At 40.3% G+C, this 27,530-nt stretch overlaps 1 protein-coding gene across 3 annotated transcripts in view; it reads right to left on the reverse strand.

The window, feature by feature from the left end:
• tnca (tenascin Ca) overlaps positions 1-26,632 on the reverse strand; it is a 34,584-nt gene extending 7,952 nt beyond the window's left edge. Inside the window, exons 1-14 of one of the 3 annotated variants that reach the window (XM_053339948.1) lie at positions 26,455-26,632; positions 16,425-16,987; positions 14,499-15,812; positions 13,828-14,091; positions 13,350-13,465; positions 11,852-12,005; positions 9,446-9,715; positions 8,461-8,646; positions 8,246-8,335; positions 7,284-7,547; positions 3,511-3,786; positions 1,227-1,499; positions 738-1,010; positions 357-629 (exon numbers count right to left, since the gene is read on the reverse strand). In XM_053339948.1, the coding sequence (XP_053195923.1) occupies positions 357-629; positions 738-1,010; positions 1,227-1,499; positions 3,511-3,786; positions 7,284-7,547; positions 8,246-8,335; positions 8,461-8,646; positions 9,446-9,715; positions 11,852-12,005; positions 13,350-13,465; positions 13,828-14,091; positions 14,499-15,812; positions 16,425-16,905 (4,234 nt within the window). In that variant the 5' untranslated portion in view covers positions 16,906-16,987; positions 26,455-26,632. The remainder of the gene's footprint in view (positions 1-356; positions 630-737; positions 1,011-1,226; positions 1,500-3,510; positions 3,787-7,283; positions 7,548-8,245; positions 8,336-8,460; positions 8,647-9,445; positions 9,716-11,851; positions 12,006-13,349; positions 13,466-13,827; positions 14,092-14,498; positions 15,813-16,424; positions 16,988-26,454) is intronic. The other 2 variants (XM_053339946.1, XM_053339947.1) reach the window with 2 other exon arrangements.
• Between the last annotated feature and the right edge of the window lie 898 nt (positions 26,633-27,530).

The following is a 27,530-nucleotide window of genomic DNA, read 5'->3' on the forward strand; positions in this document are numbered from 1 at the left end:
AATAGTTTCACATTTTAAGAAAAAAACAAAGAAATGCAAGAAATAGTGTGGCACATAACGAATCATAATATCACAAACTTCTATCAGCTTTTTGAGACAAAAGATTGGGTTGATTTCCAATTCAAAACGTTTCGTTAGGTTAAAGGACAACTAGCCAGACCTAGCTGCTTCAACGCCTTATTAAAACATGTTCAGACTCCGCAAACCGAAATAGCTTCATGCACCAAAAAACTGAATTACAACAATGATGAATGATGCGTGTCAAATTTGCTCTTGATCCCAGGCCTAAGACTTAACTGTTTCCATTTCCAACTGCAAGCGATAAGAGTTTAAGATATGAGTAAAATACGTAGTACCTGTGACGGCATGGGCTAACACAGTGGGAGTGTGGCGCCCATGAGAAATACCATACAGTTCAATTTCATAGCCTGTGGAATCCATCAGGTTAGAGACCGTAATGTTACGGACTTCACCAGGCAGTCTGAACTCCAGCGTATCAGACAGCTGCTCAGAGTCGCTGACCCGGACAACAAAACCATCAAAATGGCCCGATACTGTGCTCCAGGACAAGCTGAGGTTATGTGGGCTCACAGATGAAGCAGCTATGGGCCCCAACTGTGGGACATCCTCTGAATAAGAAAAAGAACACGGCTTTTCAGTTATGTTGCGCTGGGAACTGGTAAGAGTCACAATGTGGTTGGTACATGCAGTATCAAGAAATGCATGTAATGAGATACCTGTTGTAGCTACAGCAAATAGCGGCTTTGAGTTCTGGCCACCAGCGCTGGCGTACAGCTTTATGTTGTAGCTTGTGCTCGCTTTGAGCCCGGCCATGACTGTGGAGCGCACGTCTCCTGGCAGAGCACGCCCCATTGCCTGCGAGGGCAAAGCAGACTCTCTGACTTCTACTATAAAGGTATCAAATGCGTTCTCTCCTGTCCGCCACGACAGAGAGAATCTGTCTGAGGTAATGTTAGAAACAACTAGCCTGGACAAATCAGGCTCTTTAGCTACAGGGGGAGAGAAAAATATAGTATATATTCATTTATTGAAATAGAAAGCATGTATTTGTCTGTTTTTAAAAATCCAGTGTATGCAAAAGGTCCATAAGGCCCAAGTCAACTTTGAAGTGCTGATAATAACTGAGTAATATTTAAAAGTTAAAAACATATGACACTAAAGGACACTAGTAAGACTAATGATAAATACACATAAAATCAAAATACCTGTAGATGCCACAATACTGACAGCATTTGTTCGAGATCCCTTGAATGTCCCATAGAGGTAGGCTATATAGTCAGTGCTGGGCCTGAGCCCTGTGATGTCATGGGACATTTCATTGTGGGATATGTTATATTCCTTTGGCTCCATCAGCCAATCAGAATCAATAATCTCCAGGATAAAACCATCAAACTCTCCTTCAGTGCCGTTCCAGTAGATTGTAAAGCTCTCTGACGTTAAGTTTGTGACATATAGTTTGCCAACCACTGGCTGATTCACTAAAGAGAAAAACCAATATTAGATTTTTACCAACACCAGTTAGAAGGACAGATATGTCTAACAGATATAAGTAATATATAATTGATAGCTGCTTGGTTTAATGTAGCATATAAAAAGTAGAGTTACCGGACACTCACCGCCACCAACTTGCAATTTCTGAATTGTTGTCTGGCAATAAAAGATTAAGTACATGCACATAGAGAATCCTCCACCAAAATTAACTGAGCAGCTTGAATTTTAAACCAAATGGGCCTATTGCTTTTCTTAAAAGGGACATATAATGCACATTTCACTGGAATCTCTTTGTATGATTTATTTATCTTATACTGGTCCTTTAAGCAGCCCCTCAGTTCAGCCTCTGTCTGAAACAAGCCGTTTTAGCTCCTGTCTCTTTAAGGCCCCCCTCCAGATGAGCCCACTCTCTTCTGATTGGCTACAGACATAAACAGTAATAGGAGGATTTCACTTCTTTTTCTCCTTCTCTACTCAAAATATAGAGTTCCCGAGTACATCTGTATACGTTCGAGATTGAAATCAAATCCGAAATACGCGAGTGGACAAAGGTGAACAACACACGGAACGACCTCTGCAACAAATATTACAAAACGAAAGGCTATTTCATGTGTGAAAGATCTAACATCTTCACAAAGAGGAAGGTTACATACGCTAACCTCAGGTTTTGGACCTTTTACCATGTTTAACGTATACATCCGTGATCATAAAGGTATAAAAATAACGGAAAATCACAAAAGGCATGATATGTCCCCTTTAAAAAATGTATAATAAGATGGACAAACATATAACACCAAGGGTAATGACACAAAAGCCTTCAGGGTAAATAGCTGAGAAGACTGGCCTGCAGGTTTACGTGAATAAAGTGTTGATTTAAATGTGAAAATGTGGGCAAAAGAGAGCAAAAGAGGTAACAGTGTCTCTCTTAGCCATGTGGTGAAAGACTGAAACATGCATTTGATCTGTTATCATTGCAGACAGAATAAATCCTGCAGAATTATCCGAACAAACCAAAGCAGAATAGGAATGAATGCCAAAGAGAGAATTAACTTTGCAAAAACATGTTTTTACATGCGATGTCAGTCCTCAGTCAGTTGCATGCAAACATGCAGCAGACAATTTAGGCACCATTCAGATGTAAAAACAGTGGTGGCGTTATTGTTAACCTCAGATTAAATTATTAGCATTTTACCTTGATAAGGGCAAGAAGATTTAATCATTTGCCACCTAGCAGTTCAAAAGGAAATGAGGATATTTACTTTGACATACTGTGATCAACTTTATCAGAATCGACAAATCTAAACTATCTCAGTGTCATTCACACACACTGCGAGCGCTTACACATCCATGGGCAAATGATCCTTCAAGGTTAATCAATTGCACACCGAATGAGGGTTGATGGGATGAAATGAGATGGTCACGCTGTCACTGTGTGACGGGTGGGGTGGGGGGGAAGGGTGAAAGTTATTGGTTTGCTTTTGCGATCATTGCAGCACATCAGCGTCAAATCTCACCACGATGCAGGGTATGGTAGAGGGGGAGGAGGAGGAGGAGGAGGGAGGAGGGGCTTCATGCACTTCGGTAACTGGGATGGAGGCAGCAGTTGGGGGGGTAAGGATGAACATTTGAGGTGCGTTTGCTTGGCTCACTGATGTGGCACAGGAGCCCATCACACCCTGCCCTCTCTCAGCTGGACAGAAACAGTGGCTGGAGGGTAAAGGAGTGGTAAAAAAAAAAAAAAAAGGGATGTTGGTTAAGATGAAGCGATACAGTGCACCGTGGCCACTGCGAGTGTTGGACAGTGATGACAAACAGAAATGAGGTTATTATGTTGGTCTCGGTTCATGCAGCGAGGTGTGGACGCTCCACTGTGAGCGGGCCATCAGAGGGTCTAGTATGTGTCTGTGTGTGCTGCAGATACCGACTGAAATAGAAAAAAATCAAGGAAAGAAAGACAGGAAAAGAGTTAGAGGACAGAACGCTGCCAGTTTCGGGTACCTGTGGTGGCTTCAGTGTACACGGGCTCAAGGAAGGAGCCCCGATACATCCCATAAAGGCCAACCATGTAGCTGGTGTTGGGATTCAGCCCGGAGATGCCCAGGCTGAGAGCGTCTCCGGACAGAGAGAGGTTCTGGCTCTCTGCGATATTCTCCATGTTTGTTACCTCAATGACAAAGCTGTCAAATTCCCCACCCGAGGGGATCCAGGACGCAGTGAAGCCGTCCCATGTATTGTCAGAGATGGTGAGGTTCACCACCATGGGCTTCAGCTCCTCTGGTAGATAGACAGATCAGAGTGGGGTCAACTGAATGGCAAGATGGATTACACAAATTACTCTCACATAACTTTTCAAGGCACATTACTCATTGCAGCGAGTATGATGGAGTATTTGGGGCAAAAAGGATTTTGAGATTAAAGGGTGAGGTCAAAAATGCACAAGAAAAAAAGTCAGTAGAGAAGAAGAAGAGAGAACAATTCAAATATTTTGAGAATTAGATGACATAAAGTTGTAATATTTAAAGAATAAAGTCATATTACAAGATTTTATAATACTCTTATTATAGTAGTCCGTCAGCTTTTATGTGTCATATAAGGGATGTGGATGATCTTATAGCTTTCAACAATAAGCATGTTGTTATTATAGATTTTAGGATGCTGAAATGAAATGAAACTGGTCCATAACTGGATGTGTTTTGAAACAGCACTAGAAGACTCCGTTTCCTCCAAACAGCTCAGCAAAAGTTCATGACATCAGAAAAGGATTAAAAGTTGAGACACAGCGACATCTCCACCTGCTGGGCCGGTCTCTGGATGATGAGACAGCGTTTAGTGTTTACGCTGCATTGTGACAGAGCTCTGGAGGTTAACAATATGAGCATTTGCCAAACAACCACTTTAGTCTTCATCCTTGAGGACTAAAACAAACAAACACAAACGCTATGTGGCTTATTGTTCACACAAAGTGGACAATTGTTTACTTTGATTTTCAGTGTGGAGCATCCTGTACTGTGGGAGACGGTCCCTTAGAACACCAGGTGCAAAGCAGACTGAGTCTATTAGAGCTGAAATGATTTGTCATTGAACTATTTGGATAAACATATTTTGACATTTGACATTTTTCAAGTAAAAGTGACAAATATTTGTGTATTGCTTCTCAAATGTGAAGATTTACTGCTTTCCCTTGTCTTATGTTGTAATAAACTGGATACTTGTGTGTTTGGAAAGTGTCTTTTGAAAGTTAAACATTAAATATGGACTATTAGGAACACCCAATTTACCCAATCATGATATATTTGTTGAGATATTATGACTTAGCTGTCAAAATGTTTATAGATATTTAGTTATTCATGTAAAGTTGTGATTCATTTTGAAAACATTTTTGTAAACATTCATAGGACTTGTTTTTATTTTCTCAAAAAAAAAAAATCTCAAATAGTATAGTTTAATCTCAAAATATTCAGACTTTTTCTCATAATATTCCAACCTTAGTATCAAAATCTCTGATTTTTTGTGCTCCAAATACTCCATCATGAATATGAGATTAAGCAAAGGAAAATATGGGATGAAAGAAAACATCTTCAAATAAAATAACATCCATCTGTGGGAAAAAAAATATACAATGCAGCCAGCCTGAAATATTTAGAGTATAAATAAATGGATGCGATGAAGACAGGATGTGATGAATGCCTACAAAAGGAAAATATTTGCTCCATGTACCTGTAGTAGCATAACCTCTGAGAGGTAAAGATCTCTTTTCTTCCACCAGCCCTTGTATTATAATATCATAGCTTGTCGAGGGGGACAAGCCCTCTATTTCAGCCTTCCTCACACTTCCTGGTAATGTGGTCACATGAGTTTGTGTCACCCCTGACGGAGAACTGAGCTCCACGAAAAAGCTATCAAACGCCCCGTCAGGTGCCGACCAAACCAGGCTTACGCTACTGGTGGTAACATTTGAGACTGTGAGGTTTCCCAAAACATCCAGGGTTGAGCTTTCAGGCTCAGCCCCAGAGCTCATCATGTCAGTATCAGAGGAGGACGGAGCCTCTGTGCTTAGAGGACGGAGGGGATCTGGGGTTTGAACTGCTCCAATATCCGAAGCAGACTGTGCGGTTGTTGGGGCATCTTTGATGCTCAGCGAAAGTACATCTGGAGAGGTAGGCTTGGGTGCTATAGTGAATAAAAGCAAGTTAAAGAATGCATTTGTTACTGCCTCTGCTGATGTGTGGAACAAAATAACCTGTAAAGGAGAAACTGGGTTAAATAAAGAAACTGGGAAAATTATAATTCAGATTAAAAAACAATTCTTCACAAACTGGTCTACCTTATTCCAGTGAAGATTTCATCATTGTCTCTTGCCTTTAAACTGGATTCACAATCTTTGTTTTTGTGTTACATCATCAAACATCAGAGATTCACTGACCATTTATGCGAAACAGCAAACGAATTAATGACACTTGAGTCAATGCCATTAATTTTTTGAAGGTTCTGAGTAGCCCACATAGTGGAAGTACACAGCCATCTTCAAATGGATGGTGAAGCCATGCACAGCCATTTACTTCCTGCTGTCCTACAAGACGTCTGTCGAGTAATTTGTCTGACATGCGAGTGACGTGTGCTATAATTTTCTCCAGCTGCGAGAGAATCACTTAATTGTACGAATGGGATTGAAGACGATGAATAATGAGGATGGAATTAGTGGCGCAGGCTTTCAAGAGAGCAAAATGGTTGCTTTTAAAAATTCAAATGTGTGAAGAAATCGAGGACATGCAGTGCTCCCAAACCAACTGTATCTGAAGATATTCGTGGCTCAGGAAGGATGTTGTTCTCATTGCAGCATTACATTATTTCTTCCTGCATTTGAGGTTTTTAAAAGCAACATTTTGCCACAGTAATGAAGCCTTGGCAGGTGAAATGTAGGATGATGTTTTCTGAAATAATGCTGTATATTTCTGTTGGGTTCATCATCATATTGCACCATGCCAAACGTTCTGCAAACGATGATTACTGGGAAGTCTCAATGAGTAAACTACTAAGCATGCAAATCTCTACATCATGTCCACTGATTCAGTCTATAAGAGAAGCTTATACCTGTGACTGCAACAGCTTCAAGTAGCGCAGATCTCTGGCTACCGGTTATCCCATAAAGCTTTAATTGATATTCTGTTGATGCCTTCAGGCCTTGGATTTTAGAGCCCGTGGCATTTCCAGGAAGTTGGACCTCTCTCACCTCCTGCAAATGCCGAGTGTCTTTATACTCTACTGCAAAACTATCATAGACAGCGTGAGTCTTTAGTTCCCACGAGAGCTTAAATCCGTCAGGTGTGGCGCCTGAGATAGTCAGCGTTCCCAGCTCATCCTGAGGCTCCGTCCCAGAGAACGGAGACTCGGAGGGGTCTAAATACGCAAAGCTAATGACATTGTCCTCCGAGCCTGCGGGAGTCGTTAGCTCACGGTCGTCTGAGTCAGATAAATAAAACGTGAAAGAGGCTACAAGAAAAACAAAAAGGCACAAATGAAGACAACATTATTTGTAAGTGTAAGGTGTATCTTATTTTCTGTTGTGTTTGTTAGCTGAAAAACCGTAAAACTGTAAGACTTACGATGAAGAATATCGTCAATTAACCCGAAAAAAAGCAACTTTCCTTTTCATCTTTAAGAAAACTGTTAACAGTATATTTTAAATGACAAATCCCTTCTGATCTCCCTCTGAAAGCGTCTGTTATATTTATTCAGAGATGAAATCGAGGCAAAAATCGCTCCCTACCCACCTGTGGATGTAGTTAGAGTGACAGGCTTGCTCCTCCTGTGACCCCTCTCTGAGGTCAAGCTGAGGCCGTAGCTCATTCCTGGAATCAGGTTGGGTATGACGTAGCTCGTCGCCCCAGCTGGGATCTCCTCCTCCTCCACCTGGCCGTCTTTGGAGACGTACACCAGCCTGTAGCCGGTCACCTTGGCTCGAGGTTTCTGCCACCTCAAGGTGATGGAGGTCTCTGTGGACTCCACTTGCTGGAAATCTCTGGGAGGATCGAGGTCTGCGGTAACAGAAGAGTCATGCATGAAAAAAATGCTCAATATAAATCAATTAATAAATCAGACTTTATTTCTGTAGCACTTTTCATATATAGTAATGTAACACAAAGTGCTTTATATAGAAGTGAGGAAACGCTGTTATAACGCTCATGAATCTGCAGTGAGGAAACACCAGAAGTAGGATAAAAATGTCAAAATTCAGAATACCTACATAAAAAAGCTAATAAAAGATTAATAAAATAAAGTCACTATAAAATAAAGTGGGTAAAACCAGAAATGTGAGGTGGGGAAGAAAATAAAATAATAAAAACCCGACATAAAAGGTGGGTTTACGAAGAGGAAAACATTCAGGAAATAAAAATAGAATAAAAAGGAGTAAAACAGGCTAAAAACATAGAATAAAAGACAGATGAGTAAATAAAATAAAGATGTATTAAAAGCCAGATTTAAAAGCTTTTAAACATATAAACACTCTTTGCTGCCCTCAGGTCTTCAGGAAGGCTGTTCCCAAGACGACGACCATGCTAATAAAAGGATGCCTACCCGTGACTTTTGGTGTAATTAAATACTATTCAAATAATACTAAACATAAATCACTTATATCACCCAATTTGTATCAGCATAACTTGACTGTCTTGACTGTATCTATAAAGAGGTGTGAAGGACATTGTTTGGACAGCTGTGCAGCACTGTCTCTCACCAGTTGCTGCGTTGGTCGTAGCGGGGAGACTCTCTCTTTCGTTCTTCACGGCGGTCACTCCGATCCCGTACTCCGTCCCTGGTTTTAGCCCTGCCATAATTCAAGAGAGATGGAAGAAGGAGAAGGAAAATTTACCACCTGGCCCTGAGAAATGCAAAGAAAGTCTGGAAGTTGAGTGTTGTCACATTTGATAAATAAATGTCTTTGACCCTTACCGGTGATAGTTGCTTGTGTCGTGTCTCCCGGTCCTCTTGGGAACACTTCCTCACCGTGAGCGGCTCCGGAGATGGGGCTGTATTTCACTCGATAGCTGCCAACATCGGCTTCACTGTTTCTCCACTCAAGAGTGATGCTGCTGTCTGTTTGGGAAATGGCCTGCAGGTCCTTAGGGGCGTCCAGGGCTGCAGTACAGAAAATTATAATCATTATAGAAAAGAAAACATTACTCAGGCTACTTTTTTTTATTTTAAGCATCTTTAAAATGGAGACCACAAACTTCAGATTCATAAAAAATACATTGAAGCTTTGAGTCATTACTTTGGACTATTATTAGACGTAATACGATGCAAACATATGAAAAAGTGCCTACAGTATATAAAATATGTGCATATCCCCAAAAACCACCAAATATATGGAAGATATGTTCACATAATAGCATTTTCTGCACCAGGTTGGCGTTACTCTTAATATATTTTGTTTATTCCCAACAAGTCCCATGAACACTTTCCAACTTCCCTTTCCTGTCTGTGACCAATCATTCCTTCTGAGAGCATAAATCTTCAAAAAACGAGTCCCAAATATATAGTTAAGTTCTTTTAAAGGGCTTAATTATTTACTAAAACATCTGAACATAAGAATGTTTTAGTAAATGTTACTCAAAAAGAAGTAAAAAGTTTATATATCAGGGACTATTTTCAGCAGAGGACTGATACACATTTCCAGCAGCAGGATAGTGTGTGTGTGTTTTCATAGTAATCAATGAATATGTCACCCATTTAAGTATTTTTTTAATATCTTATAGACTCATTCATGGGTTTAGTTATTTTATGAGACACTAGACTAGACTTCAACCTTCAGTATTTAATATTTACCGCAACTTTTTGACATTGTGTGATGTTTGTAGTCACAAATTCATCCAACTTTACAATAAATTAAAATATAAAATGACATTTTTGCAGCTCCTGCTATCATGAAACTTACCTGTGGTGAATGTGGTGGTGTAAACATCACTGCTATGGGGTCCTCTATGGGACACAATGGACACCTCATACTCAGTGTCCGGCTTCAGACTGTCAATGCTGTACTGCTTGTCTGGGGGGAAAATGTCTGCACTGGTTTCATCTGCAGGGTCGGAGGTGGGTGCATAAGACATGGAGATTTTGTCTACAGAAGACACCGGTTCAGACCAGCTGACCAGAGCCGAGGAGTCCGACACATCTTTCACCTCAACCTGCGGGGGGCCGTCAAGTTCTGGGTTGGGAGTTGAGGTGAGGGAGGAGAGAGGAGGGAGGTAAGGATGAGTCATACAAAGAAATGAGTTCAGCTCTGCTATCTAATAAACAGTGATCAAATTACAGAGAGAAATAGGCTGAAAATGATGAAGCAGCGTGCAAAGGAAACAACTTTCAGCATTCAAATGAGGGATGTGTGTAAAACTTGCTGATCTATTTAAGACTAATGTGTTGGAGGCAAAGTTTCCCATTATAGACACAGTTTATATTTCAACAGACTTCTGTTTGTAGCACGTTTTTGCTCTGAAATTTAGTGTTTTCTGAAATTTGCTGAAATATTAAGTAAATGAGGAAGTAGGGCTGCAACTAATTATCATTTTCAGTATCAATTATTCAATCTGTTTCCTTTTTTTGTAGAATCAATAAATAGTTTAGTCTATAAAATGTCAGAAAATTGGCATAATTTCCCAGAACCAAATGTGACATTCAAAACCAGATGTTTACTTTCATTAAATTTACATATGTAATGGAAAAGCTGCTAAATGTAATATTTGACAATCTCCTGGTTTTCCATTTTTGGATGTTTTACCCTGATAAATAACTTAAAAAGAATAACTAGTTATAAAATCATATAAAATTCATTGTCAGTTGGTCAATTAATTGATTATTCAACCATTTGATTCACCACTTTGACCAACAGTACCAGTCATTAAGGATTAGAAAAATGATTGATGGTTCTTAGATAGCAGATGTAGTACATAAAATTGTGCTGTACTGAATGAATCAACTGATTTGTTTGATGATTATTGCCTCAAATGTTTGTTATGTTATAGAGGCTCTTTAAAATGTTGGTCTAAAATACAGAAAAATGCCCGTACACTCTACAAAAGCACCAGATGACCTGTTTAAAATGACCAAACAGTCCAAAAAGACTATGAAAACCAAACAATTTTAACATTTCAGAAGCTGGAAACAGTGGGCTTGAAGCATTTTTTCTTTAAAAAGTTACTAAAACGATAAATTCACTAGCAAAAAATATTGCTAATTAATTTCTCTTTGGCTCCAAATCGATCTTTGTAGAAGTTAATTGGTTTTCATTGGTGACACACTTGAAATTCACCATAATCTACAAAATTAACCAATAAAATGCCAAGCTAGGGTCCAATACTGGCAAAGTCTGAGTCTGAGTAGGTGGGAGATAAAGTTACTGTAAAACTGGAAGGAAAGAGGTAAAAGCAGAGAAACAATATGAGCCTTTCTGTCTTTTTAATTACAACAGCTCTCGTTAGACTCAACCTGCCTCAACCTTTCTCATAAGACAAAACAACATGAAATATACTGTAAATCTGTTTGACCCTGACATTATTGTTGTTTAATACATGACAAATCTCCTGTGTTTACATGTGGAGGAGGAATCCTTTCTCAGTGTTTCGGAGCTGTGCTAAAAGGGCCTCTGGGGTTTGAACGGTTCGAAAGGTTTCGTCTTACTTCTATCATTCATTTCTGGGAGCTGTGTGGAGCTCTAGCCTACACAGATAGATGACATGAAACCGTGAGATACCCGGAGAGAGTCCACGCCGACACACACTTGTAAACTAAATTACTTTTCCATGCACAATGACAGTTGTTTACCCAGGCGTACCATAGCGATTGCATAAGCGACCGGAGGCATTTCACAATGCGACGTATGGAGTAACACTGCAATAAAGGTTTCAGTGAGCTCAGAACGAGAGCTAAAAAGCAAGATTTAGTGAAAAACAACTATTACATGGTCACGCTAGGCTGAGATTTCATTTGTTTGAGTTATTGCTTTTTACCTAAAATCTGTTGGGATGGAACTGCAGAGAGTCAGCTGAGATTTCCTGTTGTAACTCTTCTGTCATTGTGGAATTCAACTCTGTGACATTACTGTATTATTTTTTACTGTGTGCTGAAGTGAAATGAAGGATTCTGGGTTTTTGGTTTTTTTCGTTGTACCCTACCAAATGGTTTTGTTGACAGCTACCAGACAGAGCAGGAAAGTGACATAACCATACCACCTCCAGCTATAACTTCATTATAAGCCAACTGGAGGTTTTAAACTTCTATGATCTCACCAGTTGACTCTAAATTATCTTTGTGCTTGGAAAACACTTTGTTACAGCCAGGAACTCACTCGTGGTGACGGTTTCGGATGTCTGGGGACCCCTGGTGTTGTTTTTGATGATGTTGATGGAGACCTCGTACTCCTGTCCTGGTCCGAGACCTGACTGGGTGAACTCGGTTTGAGAGGGTGGAAGGGTGCTCACAATTTTACCGTTTTCTTCTTTCTGCAAAGACACATATGAAATATCCTGTTAATAACATGAAAACAAGTAATCTGATTACTGTGAGGAAATCAGGTTAAAGCAAGAAATAAGACATTTTGATTTACATGCACTGATGCCAATAGTCTTAATTGTTCTTTCAGTCCAGTTTCTCCCCTACTTTGACATTTTAGAAATGATGCTTAATTGGTTTCTTGCTAAGTTTAATGATAAGATAAGATCAGTACCTCTCTCACGTCTGTCTTAAATATGAAGCATCAGCCAGGAGACAGTTAGAGAAGCTTTGCATAAATTAACATCCATCTACCAGCAGCTCTAAATATTACTAATTAATTCACACTTCATCTTATTAATTTGTTATGTACAAAAACCCTAAATTATGGTTTTATGTGAGGTTATATGCTGAGTTGTTTGTGGACCTCTGAGTCTTGTCATCACCACAAAGTTTCCTTCTGACAGCCGGGTTAGTCCTGTTTCAAGTCTTCATGCTAAGCTAACTTAATAATAAGTGTACTGTTACAGGACAGGCTCAGTAGTGACAGCGAAGAGTTTCTTGTCTATACTTGTGTTTGAGTTTTAGAGGCATTGTTCAGTTGTGGAGAGTGATTGGTTTCTTTGGTTTTGACCATTTGAGTTCAAAACATCGAGATCAATACAGCTTTGTTCAGTTGTAAAATGGACTTTGGGTTAAGTTATTTGATGTTTTTCATGTGCGAATGTTCAAATAATCAAGTTTCTCCAGTTCTATCTACCTGCGTTAATCCTCAAGCTCTAAACCTCATAAATATAAAACAACTAAGTTTCACATTTCCAGGACATTGTTGAAATGATGTTACTGCTGAAATCTGATTGATTCTCCATTGATTTTGGATTTAAAAAAAAGAAAGTATGGCACAATCCTGCATGCAGTAAATTGAGGAGTGATCACTGAAGTTTGGATGAGACAGCAGTTAATTTAAGCAGCACACCAGACCTGACAGAAAACTGCTCAATCTTAAACATGACAGAGGTGAGGAAAGGACAACGTATTTAAAAATGGGTAATAACTCTGCAGAAGATGCAAAATCCAAAAAGGCCTCTGACGCATCAGCTGGCACAGGATTTTCTTTTCAAAGACTATCTGGCTCGGATTCTGAGCAGCAGATTTACCCGCAGTTGTATGACATCCAGACTTGCCCTCACTCAGGTTTTCCATATGTCAAAGCAATTTTAATGGTCAGCACTCAAATAAATCCGCGTTTTTGATGAGACTTCCAATAAGCTGGCATAGCTTATCACTTCTCACTCTTTTCCCGTCAGTTAAATAAAATCCCAGGCAAGCCTTCAAAAGAGATGGGCAGCACTGACCGTGTTGCGGAAATAGATCTCCCAGCCATCAAAGGAGATGTCCAGCTGGTCCCACGCAACCTCCACTGTAGTCTCCCTCACTGATTTGAATATTAAACCCTCTGGCTGTGGAAGAGCTGGACGGATGGAAACAAAAACAATCAAAATAATTATTACTTTTGATAAGCCAAACCACAAGAATGTTTACTAGGGCTTCAAATATCAGTTATTGTCATTATCAACTGATCTGTCTGTTATTTCTCAATTAATCGATCAATTATCTGGTCTATAAAATGTTTTAAATTTCTGGAAAATAACTCAAATGTCTTCTGTGTTATGTCTTTTGCCCTGACTAACAATCCACAACCCCAAAAAAAAGACAAAATAAACCAGAAAATATTCAGATTTGAGCAGCTAGAATGTGATATTTTGACATTTTTTTCTTAATAAAATGACTCCAAATGAATAATCTAAACATTTACAGATGTTTCTGATGTACCTGTGGCTACCCTCGCACTGACAGGGATGCTCCTTTTGTTGCTCAGAACAGCGTAGACGTTGATAAGGTACTCAAGGCCGGGTTCAAGCTCTTTGACAGTTGCGTCAGTGCTGTCTCCAGGCACAGTGAACTCCTGGAGAAGACCGCCAGGACTGGTTGGCACATAAGTAATGAGGTACTCTGTCACCAGCATCTCGTTGTTCCAGGAGAGATCAACAGTTTCGGGGGTGACCTCGCCGACAGTGAGATCCTTTGGAGGAGACACTGGAAAAAAAGTGAAAAGTGAACAGAAAAACTTTGCTGAGGGTGTTGTCTTGCATAGTTTCTCATGCCCTCAATCACTCAATATCCGCCACATAATGCTAATGCAAACTGCAGAGCCACATCTGCCTGTGGTGTGAAGAACTGCCAAAAAGTGTGAACCAACTGGAGACAACAGTAACACACAACGCAAAAAAACTCGTTTATATTTACTACATATTCTCTATAGTTTCTCTGAGGATGAGTGGTGAGTGAATTTTGAGAATATAAGGAAATTACATCATTGTGGATTTTCTTTTATAGTACATCTAACTGACACATGGAAACTTTTAGGAACTGAACTGCCAAATCCTTTTTTTGTTTGAGAGTGAGTGTGTGTGTGTGTTTCTGCACTGAACAGAGCTTCTTACCTTCTGAGCAGTCCTCTCCGATGTATCCCTCATCACAGACGCACTGACCATCCACACAGCGGCCTTTGTCCTGGCAGTTGTTGAGGCAGCTCAGCTCTGCGCAGCTTTCTCCTTCATATCCGCTCTCACATGTGCATCTTCCATTGATGCAGCGACCCCTGTCGTTGCAGTTATCTGGACAGGCGAGCACAGAGCAGTCATCTCCCGAGTAGCCCTCTTGGCAGACGCACTCGCCATCGACACATTGACCTCGGCCCAGGCAGTCGTTGGGGCAAGCTTTCTGACTGCAGTCTTCACCAGTGAAGCCTTCGTCACAAACACACTGCCCATCGATGCAGAGGCCACGGTTTCTACAATTGTTAGGACAGCTCAGCTCGCTGCAGTCCTCGCCGGTGAAGCCTGCATGGCACTCACAACGTCCATCAACACACTCCCCGCGCCCGTAGCAGTTAGAGGGACAGGTCCTGATGCTGCAGTCCTCTCCAGCGTAGCCTTCCTCGCACACACACTGGCCGTTAACACAGCGCCCTCTGTACTGGCAGTTGTTGGGACATGAAAGCTCAGAGCAATCATCTCCTTGGAAACCGACATCACATGAGCACTGTCCGTTAATGCACTGGCCTCTGTTGTTACAGTTGTTCAGACATGCTAACTGGCTGCAATCTTCACCTTGGTAGCCCTGGTCGCAGGTGCACATCCCGTTGAAGCAGGTACCTCTGCCGTTACAGTCGTTGAGGCAGGTGAGCTGAGAGCAGTCTTCTCCAGTGTAGCCGGCAGTGCAGGTACACTTCCCATCAACACAGAAACCATTACCATAGCAGTTGTTGGGACAGGTGCGCTCTCCACAGTCCTCCCCTGTGAATCCGTCATCACAGTAGCAGGTACCATTCACACAACGCCCGCGGTCATAGCAGTCGTTAGGACAGATGAGTTCGGAGCAGTCTAAGCCTGTCCAGGGTTCATCGCACGTGCAGTATCCGTCTTCACAGCGTCCACGGCCGTAGCAGTTGTTGAGGCAGTTTGTCTGAGAGCAGTCTTCACCGGAGTAACCATCAGAGCAGACGCAGATGCCGTCCACACACTGTCCGTAAGGGCCACAGTCCACAAGGCAAACTCTGAGGCTGCAGTCTTCTCCGGAGAAGCCCTTGTAGCATTCACACTTTCCGTCCACGCAGCTGCCCCGGTCCTGACAGTTATCGGGACACTCGGGCTCGGTGCAGTTGGGTCCCTTCCAGCCAGGCTCACAACTGCAGCCACAAGTGTCGGTGCTGTAGTTTCCATGACCGTTACAGTAAGGCTTAGTTCCCACCTCACCTTTGATAGATAAAGTAAAGAAGTGGTTTGATGTACTTTGTTCAGTTCAAAAGTTTTGTGCAATAACATCATCTGTGCGGGATTGCATTTCACGATTTTACAACATATCAATGTCAGTCTTTGTTTTATGATATAAAATCAGATAAAGAATTTTCTTTAAAGGCAATAGTTGGCTGTTTTTGGTTGTAGCCTTATATTTAAAAGTCCTCTAACTCTTTGCCAGAGAGTGAAACATCAAAGTGTTCCTTTAATAAGAGTGCATCATTCAGAAATGGTCCAAACTCTATTTCAGCAACCATTGGAGAATACTCCTTACTCAAATTGATATTACAGCAACCGGAGGTCATGCAATTTTGGGCCAAATAAAGCCCCATTCAAGATTAACTGATGAGATGTTGGTCTTTACAGACAGAGAAAATTACGCCTCCACATGAATTTCAAAGAGCTCAACAGATGAATGAAACAGATGTGCCTAATGCTGAAAGAGACTCTCGGGGTTATGTAGTATTCTCAGAGTAGCACATTTCATTGCAACTTCAGTAGGATCAAGGATTATTTCACCGTGCTCGCTGTAATCTTACTGACAAAGCGTGACAGAAAAATTTCACCTACCTGTGACCTGAGCACTGCAGCAGGGGCCGTCACCACTGCTGCACTGATCTCTCAATGCTGAAACTTCACCCTCAAGCATCTCCAACCGGCTCATGAGGTCTTTGAGGCCTGGCATGTCATCGGTACAACCGCAGGCCCGCCGAGGAATGTTAATGCGGTGGGTGAAGACAATCTGGTTCTCTCCATCAAGGGTGTGATCTGTGGTGTGATGGCCCGAGGACACCGCAGCGTCTTTGGGAACGAGCTGCGTGCTCTCTGGAGCGTCCAGGTCCACTGAGCACAGAGAACTGGCAGGAACGTTGATGTTATAGACATGGTTGAAAACCACAGGATGGTCTGCACTGGGCAGGGTGACGTTATGTTCTCTAGGGGATGTCAGAGTCTGCCGTCGATGCCGTAGGATTTTCTTCACAAGCCCAGCGTCTGATAAGCTGAGCAAAGCAGTCAGGAGGAGGCAGCCCAGAAGGCCTTTTGTACCCATGCTAGATGAGGGACGTGGATTTCGTAAAATGAATCAGTTTGGACCTCTGGTTAAAGGCCAATCCTGGTTAATGGTGAAGTTTCTGGAGAAGAAAGAAAACAGATAACCACAGAAAACACAGCTTTAATGTAATGCAGTAAAACAACATATTCATATGTTAGACAATAGTTTTAAATTCTTACTGAGTGAGCCTCGTGTGTGCATGCAGTAAAAATGACCAAGGTACCTTCGTGTAGACCAAAAGGAGATTAAAAATCATTCATATTGTACTGTATGTCAAGTTTACCAGAAGGTTTTTTAAACCAGTTGTTTCCAGTCTGAAGGTTGGGGTTCGCTAAATAAATCTGAACAATTCAAATAAGTAACAGGATCAGAGAGCAAAACAAAGATGCTTTATTGATTTTACCCTTTCAGACTTTCCTCTAATCTTTACTTCATATTCTTGTGAAAATAATCTTACCTCTTCAGTCCTCCAAAACAATTGAAATCAAACATTTGGTCAGACTAAACTAAGTCAAGCACTCACTGACAAACATTGCTTCACTTTTATGAGTCAGTCATATGCCAAAACAGTTGGGAACCACTGTTTTGGGCCAGTATGCTGATGCACCTTCCTAAACAACATAAAGTAAGACAATTGCTTTATCGTCTCCATATAAGGCTGATGAGTAAATGTGGTCATTATTGCTTAATTGATTCTTTCTATTTAACTATTTAGGAGCTGAGCAACCAAGACACAACACCTGAGTTAAGCACTGCTGGTTGTGACAAAAAAGGCTTTTGAGGCAACACCTTGAGTTTGGGAAACAGTGATCCACATTTGTCACCATTTTTGGATATTTATACATCAAATGTGTCATCTATTAATCAAGAAAGTAGTTGACAGATTAATAAATAATAAAAAATAATCAATAGCTGCAGCCCTACACTGTTATAACTAGCTTCAGGCTTGTTTGAGGCCCACACAAGTTATTTTGTGTCAAAGTGTTAAGACCAAAGAATCCACAGTTGTGCTGGCACATTATTTGTGCATATAACTGAAAAGTCTCAGCTGTTTCTCTCTATATAATGAAATAAAAAAATGGTGTGAAAACATTTAAAAAGCATAATTCATCCCATTCACAGGGCTCCTTAAAGCCCTTAAATCTCTCAGATGACTTCATCAGCTGGACACAAAGAACTCTATAATTTGTGGGAGACAAACTAGAACTAATGACAGGCTTCTTCCTCAGCGTGGGAAAGCCTCCTTGGATTAGTCCAGTGTTAGGTTTCCAAAGGATTTCAGTAAGCAGGGGTCAGTAAAACACTGAACATCAATAGAAAGGCCCATTGTGATTGCACACAATCTGAAATAATGCATGTGTGCATGGTTGTTTTCCTAATTATTGGAAGATGTCACTCAAAGATTTCTTTTTTAATTTTTCTGTAGAGCTGTGATCATCAGAAATCTACATGACAGAATTTGCAGACTTTAGCTGAATTTGAGGACATGATGTGGTGAACTTGTGTTTTCCACTTGGTTTGGTAGCTTTTCACACAGAGAAACTTCAAACGAACCAACATGCATCACTAAAAGCCACATGAGAACGTTTAGTCCATTTATTGATCAATTGTGTCTGTGGTGGGAATAAGAACGTTAACACAGGAAGAACTTCCTGAAGTGCGTCTTCTGGCCAAACGCAACATTCTTTGTTGTGCTAGTCCAGCTCGGACCTCAATCCAAACAAATCGTACCACGGGGAACGCGAAATTGAGTCCGATTCAAAAGTTAGGTTTACCCAAAGTTTACTGTTTATCATAACCTAACCGGATTTTTGAGACAGATGAATACTGATACTGATACTGTATGACATATAATATTTAGGAGTTTAGCCCTATAAATCAGCCACTAGTAATCTATAAATCTTGAAACAGATATTTTTTAAAGAAATAATAATTTTACAACTGAGAGATTTAGTTCTTGTTACTTTATCTGTAGGCCAACATGTTCACACCTGTCAGTAAGATTGGCTTGCTCTCTCTCACTTATTTATTTTTTTTGGAACAAAATATTTATTTATATTTGCACATTTATATTGCACACAGCTACAAAAACCAACAAGAAATATACCAAACATACAGCAAACATACATATCCATCAAGTTATGGCATCCCATATATCCACATAGAGATATTATTTATTCATAAAAATCAATGAATAAATAAACAGATGAAAAATCTTGGCTGATTTTGCAACTTTAACAGAATTTACAACTTCTTATCATCTTGGTAATACATCCAAGCCAAATAAAATGTTCAGTCTTAGCTTATTTCACAACTTCTTATCGTCTCGTTAATCTAAAATATGTAATCACAGGTGTTCAGCTGTCTAAGAGCATGTTCACACTGAGTTTTGATGTTATTTTTTCCATTGAGTAAACTATCGTTAGCTTGTCTTTCCATTGATGTAGAGTAGGAATGGGAATTGAGAACCGGTTCTGGTTTCGAACCAAAAACGGCCGTGGATCCTGGCGGAGCTTTCTGACAAACTGAGAGAAAGGATGAATGATGCCCAGTCCCAACCAAAGCCAGAATACACACCTATGTGAGAAGAGCATGAAGTTTACTGTGAATTTTTTACTCTGTTAGCAGGATAATGTTAGCAGTGAGCTAACAGCAGCAGTGTGCCGTAACAAACGAGACTAGCTGGCCAACATACACTGCAAACGACTTAAACCAACTCTGAGGGAAAGAAAGCAACTCAGTGTTCAGTCTCTTTCACCTCAACAACGCTGTACCCGCTCAGTGTGTTGGACAGTGATATCTTTACTGGCGCTAACAGTGCAGCAGAGAGGCTGCTCTCCACTGCTGCTTATATAACGTTAACGTTAATAACACAGTGGAGCAGAACTCTACCAGTTATGTTTCATACACTCATCAGCATGTAAAGTCATTGATAAACAGTGGAGGTAATAAGACAGTTGCATTGTCACTGAAAACATGTGTAGGCCTACTCTTTTCCACAAAAAAGAATTAATCAGGAATTGATAAGAGAATCGGACCGATAAGCAGAATCAATAATGTCATTCGTATCAATAAAATCTTATCAATTCCCATCTGTAATGTAGAGTGGGAGGCATTGGTTTGTGCCTCTTTTTGGCCACCAACAGCAAGATATTCAACAAGTATGCGTTAGACTTGCTTTCTCACCGGTTATTCATTCATTGAACCTTCAGTCTGAGTCTGACTGTATACAGAAGGCTGAATGCTGCCTACAGTATGTGTTAAACATCTTATCCTAATAATACAAGCAGAAAATGTTGACCAGACAGGATGTACTGTATGCTCTCAGGATCATAGGCATATCTGTAAATGATTCACATTTCTGCCAAAGATTTTGCCCAGAAACTTTGATTGGTGGCCACTGACAGTACTTCCACACGCAAACCAATGAAAAATGACCTCCAGAAGGGAGTTGTTCATACAGTGATAGCAATGGAAAGACATGTGGTGGAGCACCTGGATTCAGGTTGTCATGAAAACCTCTGGAAACGATTTATTGAGACACAGCGGACGTTCAGTTAAAGTAAAGTAAGGAAAGTAGATGTTCAACTTAAGTTCAGCTGAGTGTTGGTCGCATCTCAACGTAACCATGACTTCATTCTCTTTCTTCTCTTGCCACCTGATTTTTGGATTTACGAATAGATATATTTTATCCACCAGAGATTTAAAATCAAAACAGATAACGCATGTAAATCATAACTTCCATTCAAATCCATGCCTACTGCATCCCAAAAACTATTCAAAAAACTGACAGCCAAACACAAGACAGACAAAGTGGCCTACAAACAAGAAGCCAACATTTCTATGATCTTTCCAAACAGTCCAGCAACACTTTGATTATTGAGAAAGAGGAAAAAGGAAACTATTACAATAAAAAAAGATAATAACTAGCGGAAACATGGAGAAAAACATTATTAAATTGTCATATGAAGAGTACAGTACAAACCCTTAAAAGAACACAATCCTATTGAAATTCAGCATCCCATCCATATTTAGATCAATCTATAAATGCGAACAACAGAAAACTATCCAAATACGAAAGAAAGGGGCCCAAAACTGTCAAAAACATAACCATAATTTTGTCTCCCATTGCACTCTTGACCCCCTTGACTCCATTTCTTTTGACTCTTTGACCCCCAAACTATGGGATTGACTCACACCAAGACATAAATTAGGGTTTAGGACAATAAAATCTGCTTATTATGTTCTTCTTTTTTTTTCAAGAAGCCAACTTTTCTATGATCTTTCCAAACAGTCCAGCAACACTTACTAAGAACAAGGAAACTATTACAATAAAAAAAAAGATAATAACTAGCAGAAACATGGAGAAAAACATTATTAAATTGTCAGATGGAGAAAAATCTGTTTATGATTTTCTTGATCTGTTGATTATGATAATGTTACAAAATTGTGGAAAAAATGCCATTCACAATTTTCTCAGAGGCCATGGTGATGTCTTCAGTTTGCTTGTTTTGTCCAACTAACAGTACAAATGTAATTTACTGTCTTTTGTGATAAAGAAAAGTGGAAAATTCTCACATTGGAGAAGCTGAAACTAGAGAATATTTGACCTTTTTAGCTTGAAACAATTATCGATTAGTCACAGATGAGTTTTCTGTCAATTGACTCATCAATTATGAGTCATTGCAGCTCCATTATAATTAAAAAAAAAAGATAATAACTAGCAGAAACATGGAGAAAAACATGATTAAATTGTCATATGAAGAGTAAGAGAAGAAAATTATCCAAATATGAAAGGGACCCAAAACCGTCAAAAACATAACCACAATTTTGTCTCCCATTGCACCCTTGACACCCTTGACTCTGTTTCTTTTGACTCTTTGACCCCCAAGCTATGGGATTAATTCACAACAAGACATAAATTAGTCTCTTGGACCCATATCCTCACAAGGCAAAATGGCTCAATAAGCGCCCCTTAGAAAATTAAAAAAATTGAGCCCATCGACTCAGATCGACATAGATAAACGAAATTCGGTACACATATGTATCGTATAAAGACGCACAAAAAAGTCTCTTGGACCCATACCCTCACGCCAACAGAAAGTCAGCCATTTTGAATTGAATGTGATTTTGGCTCAGTTTGTTTCCATTAGTCTCGCTCATTCGTGGCGTGGCGGGGGAGCTTGGGCCCAATCATCTTCTTATTATTTTCTTGGTCTGTTGATTAATCTTCCATAAAATGTTACAAAATTGTGGAAAAAATGCCATTCACAATTTCCTCAGAGGCCATGGTGATGTCTTCAGTTTGCTTGTTTTTTCCAACTAACAGTGACACATTCTCACATTGGAGAAGCTGAAACTTGAATATTTGACCTTTTTGCTTGAAATGATTATCGATTAGTCACAGATAAGTTTTCTGTCGCTCGACTTGGAAGTGTCTCAATCTCAGCAGACTTCTCTGGTACAGACTACAGCCACTTGTCCACTGTTCCACATTAGATGGGATAAATGGGCAGGTTGAGTCTGTTGTTATTCATCTTTGCCATAGAGGCTATGATGAATTTTCCTGTGAGGAATACTGAACTGAATTATATTTGGGGAAAACCAATAAAAGCAGATTAAGAAACAGAAATCAGCAAACCGCGATGTGACACGTTGTGGGCTGCTGACCAACAAGCCTTTTGAATACAACACACGTCTTTACAAATTGGCAGGAAATGTGGTGGTTTCATGCAGATCAGTGGGGTGCACCATGATGACTAAACCTTGTCTTTCAGTTTCTTTTTTATCCCTTCTTTTTATGCTTTTTGTAATATTTGGATGACAGGAAGCCTGATGTACACCCTAAATCAAGCTGTTGGGTATGACAAATATTTTCCTTCACTGTCACTATGGTGCCTTTAAACTGCTGGAGCTGAGCTATAGGTATGAAGGTAGACCCCTCTCATCAATCTTCCTTTTCTTTCCTTTATTGTTCCGACCTTTCACTCAACCTTTCACCTGACCTTTTTCTTTTTTCTTCACATGCCCCTTTACCGGCATTTTTGTACCCTTTCATGTAATCCGTTAAGGTATAAAACTGAGCTTGAGTTTCACGAGTTTCACGAGTTTTCGCACATCTGGTAGGTGATAAGATAAAGGTAGGTTACGGCTGATGTTGTAAATCTGAAAACTGGGTCTCGCCGTTTGTTTCTTCTCATTCTACAAATGTTTACGAGATCGATAATTTGCAGCCTCAGAGGTGAAGAATGAATCCTTTAAAATCCTCAGCGGGGGCCCAGGCTACATGTGAAGATGCTGAAAACTTTGGCTTTGAATGTGGCTCAAACTTATTTGCAAAATAGCCCTAAAATGACATTTATACTGTGGTCTTGATGTTATAACTACTTGACATTAAACAGTTAAACTATTTGAGACTAACAGCACTGTAAAAAGCCAAGAAAACATCATTTAATAGCAGCCCTTGAGGTTGACCAAGGACATCTCATTTGACTTTGGGACATGGGAAGACAATTTGGAGAGAAAATTGAAATAAATATAACATGTTGACTAAGCTATAATCCAGAATTGCTGTAGCTTTTGTGCTCTTCCCCCATGCTGGCAGAGAAAAGGGAACTTTCCCGCGTGGAAAAGAGAAACTGGGAATGTTGGCCCTGAAGTGAGGACATCTGTTTTGCCTAGTCAAGGAAAAAAATAAAAAATAAGGCACAGAGGTACTTGTCCTGTGTCCAGATAATGGGCTTGGTTAACTCCACCTTTAATAAAACTGAAAGTGCTACTGTGTGATGTGTGATGTGTTATTTGATGGTTAATTTTTTGTTTTCTTGATCGTCTCCATCACTGTGAGTTGCAAGTGAGCCGAGCTGAAAAGACTCAGCCTTGTGGTGACAAAACACAGACGGTCGCAGACTAGTGTTGTCTTCATTTCACACTCGGATTCAAACCATTTATATCCATGAGAACAATGGAAGCGCAGCATGTTTGGACAGTCGTCTCATGGAAAACATTTGAGGCAGACGGCAGCGTGTCAGGACTCCGGTCAGCGTGGTGAACATTAATCCAATGCATCTGCTTGTTTGTGTATCTGTGTGCTATTTTAGCTTTTTTTTTTCTTTCTGTCTTTCTTTCTTTCTTTCTTTTTTAAATTTTCCATGAATGGTAAGTCTGACTCGCATAGCATCTGGAACAGCTGGAAATCATCTCAAGAAAAAGTTAATAGGAGAAGTTACTGTAGCTGATACAATAATAATAGAAGTTGCAACACCTCATTAATGGATTTCAGACTTCCCCTCTTGCTGCATGGCAAAGAATTCTCCAGAAGAGAAGTTTTTAAGAAAAACGAATTGGAGATTTTTCTTTTTGTGTCCCCAGGTGAGTCTCACTTCAGTTTCAATTGCAGCTCCCCAGTTAAGATAAAATAAAGCTTTGTATTGAGATTTGTATTGAGTGTTGTGTTTCTTTGGTTGTCGTCATTTTTCAAGTAAAGATGCCAAACATTTGCTTGTTCCAGCTTCTAAAATGTGAGGATTTGCAGCTTTTCTTTAGGATATATGATAGTGAACTGAGTATCTTTGGCTTTTAAACTGTTATGATACTTAAGCCTCTAGGAAACAAGTTATGGACAATTTTCACTATTTTCTAACATTTTAAAGACCCAACAACCATTAAACAATCAAAAAGCAATCATTAATTGCAGCCTCATGTGTAATTCAATGTTGTGCAGGAGATGAGAAGATTTCCTCTACACATTAATGATTGAAAGAAAAGTGCAGATTGTAATTAGCAAGAAATTCAACTACCTCCAAACAGCCATCTGTGCACAGAAACGCTCCTAACCAACACACCTGATTCTAGACACTCTGGCAGATTTACAATGTGAAAGGGCTAACATGAAGTCGCAGAGCTCACACAACCCACAACCTGCATGGTTATATAATCAGAAAATCATACACATACATTTATTTGAGTGTTTTTCTGCTGTGAAATCATGTCAACCATATATTTCTTATATATGTTATGTCATCTTATATATGTGTCTATCTGTGTATACAGTATCATTGAGTGTGTCTTTTTGTGTGGATGCTGTAATATCTTTGTATATTATCTGTTGTAAAGCACTTTGTGACATTTACCTGTGAAAAGTGCTATATGCATAAATTATTATTATTAAGTGAGAGAGAGAGAGACAGAGAGAGAGACAGAGAGACAGACAGAGACAGAGACAGAGACAGAGACAGACAGACAGACAGACAGACAGACAGACAGAGAGAGAGAGAGAGAGACAGAGAGAGAGAGAGATGCCTGGCACAACGCCCTCAGTAACTCAGTGTCACCACTTTTGGGCCACAAAACCTCCAATTCAGCAGCTCACAGCGGACTCTGGAAACTGGGGCACAGACAACAATCTAACACATTTTACATAAAATGCCAAGGCGTGCAAATGCTGAGTTATGATCAACCCCTGGCTCTTTGTGTGTAGAGGTCAGGCGGAGGGAAACAGTGTAGGACGAGCCCTGGGGGAGCTCCAGCTACTAAACCAGCTGTCCCTCTGACAGAGGTTTTGTTCACCCAGACACCTTTCTCTCTCTGCTGCACAGACACATCCCAGGACACCAAGCACATAGCAGAGAGGCTGTAAAACATCTCTCCTTAAACAGCTGCGGATAGGACATGATGTGCATTCAGATACGAGATGAGATGAGGAGCAGTGGGTAGTGGGATAAAACAAAAAAGCTTGAAAAAGTCCAGAGGAACAGGATGATTATAATCTTCAGCTGAAATAGTAATTTTCTCCTGAATGTGGATTGGAATGAGTGACTCAAACCCACCACACAAAAGGATAAAACAGAAGTTAAAAAACCCACCATAAACCAGACTTCGATTTCAATTAAGCAGAACTAATGGGCTGAATGGATGAAGTATTTTTTTTCTTCTGTTCCTTCTCCTTCCTCTTCTTGCCCACGCTGGCAAAATCCTGCACCATCACCCACTTTTCCCTTCATTTAATCTCCACGATGGAAAAATTACACACAATGAAAGCTGAATTAAATTGCCCTAAGGTAATGCGATGAATCATCAGGCTGCAAAACCTCACCAGACACAGGCATACTTATGCAAACACACACACACGCACACACACACATATATGGAGATATTTCATGTTTATTCTTGGACTATTGATCTACAACCTGACAGCAATTGTGAGAAAATATTTTTGGCTGGACCTTCCTCTAAAGTGATCAAAGCTGACCGCTGAGGGAATGAACATGTGGAAGAGTTATCCATAGCCATCACCTCTGAATCCTGCATTGGCTGCTGACTGTGTGACTGAGAAAGAAGTTGCAGGATATACACCAAGAATTCTCTTCCAATAAACCATAATCAATACCCTCTGGTGTAATAAAATGCACTGGTCTGAAACGTACTACTGAAAAATGCGTCTACTGGTGTAAATTTGAACAGTTATGCCTCTTAAGAGATTTGAACTAAAGGAGGATAAAAAGAAAAGCATGACGAGATCAAGAAATTCACTAAATATCTGCTTACCTACACAAGTGCAATATGGTTTTTTTTCCCCCCTACGGGTCCAAGCAGGTAAGATGAGGCGCTCCTCTGGGTCTTCACACATTCAGTGAAGTCGATGAAATGATGCTTTGCTTCCTTCTTGCAGCCTCTCCAGCAAGGTGGCAGCTCTGTGTGTCTGTCAGTCCTTCCCCTCAGCTGGCTCCTTATCTTTTTCCCTCACCGTTCACAGCTCAGCCTGGAGTTCAGCTCTTTAACTGTCTACACTGACAGCAAGAGAGAGAGAGAGAGAGGGAGAGGGAGTGTGGAAGGCAAAAAGAGAGAGAGTAAGAGTAAATGTCTTTTAAAGTGTGTGGAGTGCTTAGGTCAGACCCCCATTTCTTAAACTCCAACCCTTAAATAGCCGTCATACCCCTCCTCTCCTCCCTTCCCTTCTCTTCCACTCCACTGCCAGTATTCCCTCCCTCTACTGTAACTAATGGATGCAGAGCTGGGCTGCTGCCTAAATGAGATGCCAGTGTTACTGGGAGTCATGACAGAGCGAGCAGTGCTTGTGCTTGTGGCTGTGCAGGAAAATTAGAGGGAAAAGACGAGGAAACAGAGGAGAGTGAAGTCAGAACGTAGACAGCAGACAGACGTTTCCCGTTCAACCGTATTAACTTTGAAATAATGACAAAATGAAGTATGATTTTTCTTCCAGCAGTTAAAACATAATCTTTGTGCAATTTACTTACAGTCACATTTGACCTCCCATTTGAGGAAATCCACTCTGTTTCCTCCATCATTTCCATACGACACCCCACACACACCCTCAGCTCATAAAAAGAGTCACAGAGTGAATATTTCTCCAGCTCTGTCACAGTGATCGATCTACAGTGGCTGAAATCACATATTTTATTTCAAATCCAAGCACTCTTAATGGGATAAATCTAAATTGAAAAGTTTCAGTCAATTATCTATTAAAGGGATAAATGAATAAAACTATAAGTAAGAGTGGATATGTGTAACACTGAGGCCAATCTTCCAATTCCTGAAGGAAATGTTTCCTACACAGTTACATTTTCATACGTTTAACAGATGGGATGAGATGGGAAACGGAT

Source organism: Scomber japonicus, chromosome 19 (assembly GCF_027409825.1).
Source record: "Scomber japonicus isolate fScoJap1 chromosome 19, fScoJap1.pri, whole genome shotgun sequence".
NCBI lineage: Eukaryota > Metazoa > Chordata > Actinopteri > Scombriformes > Scombridae > Scomber > Scomber japonicus.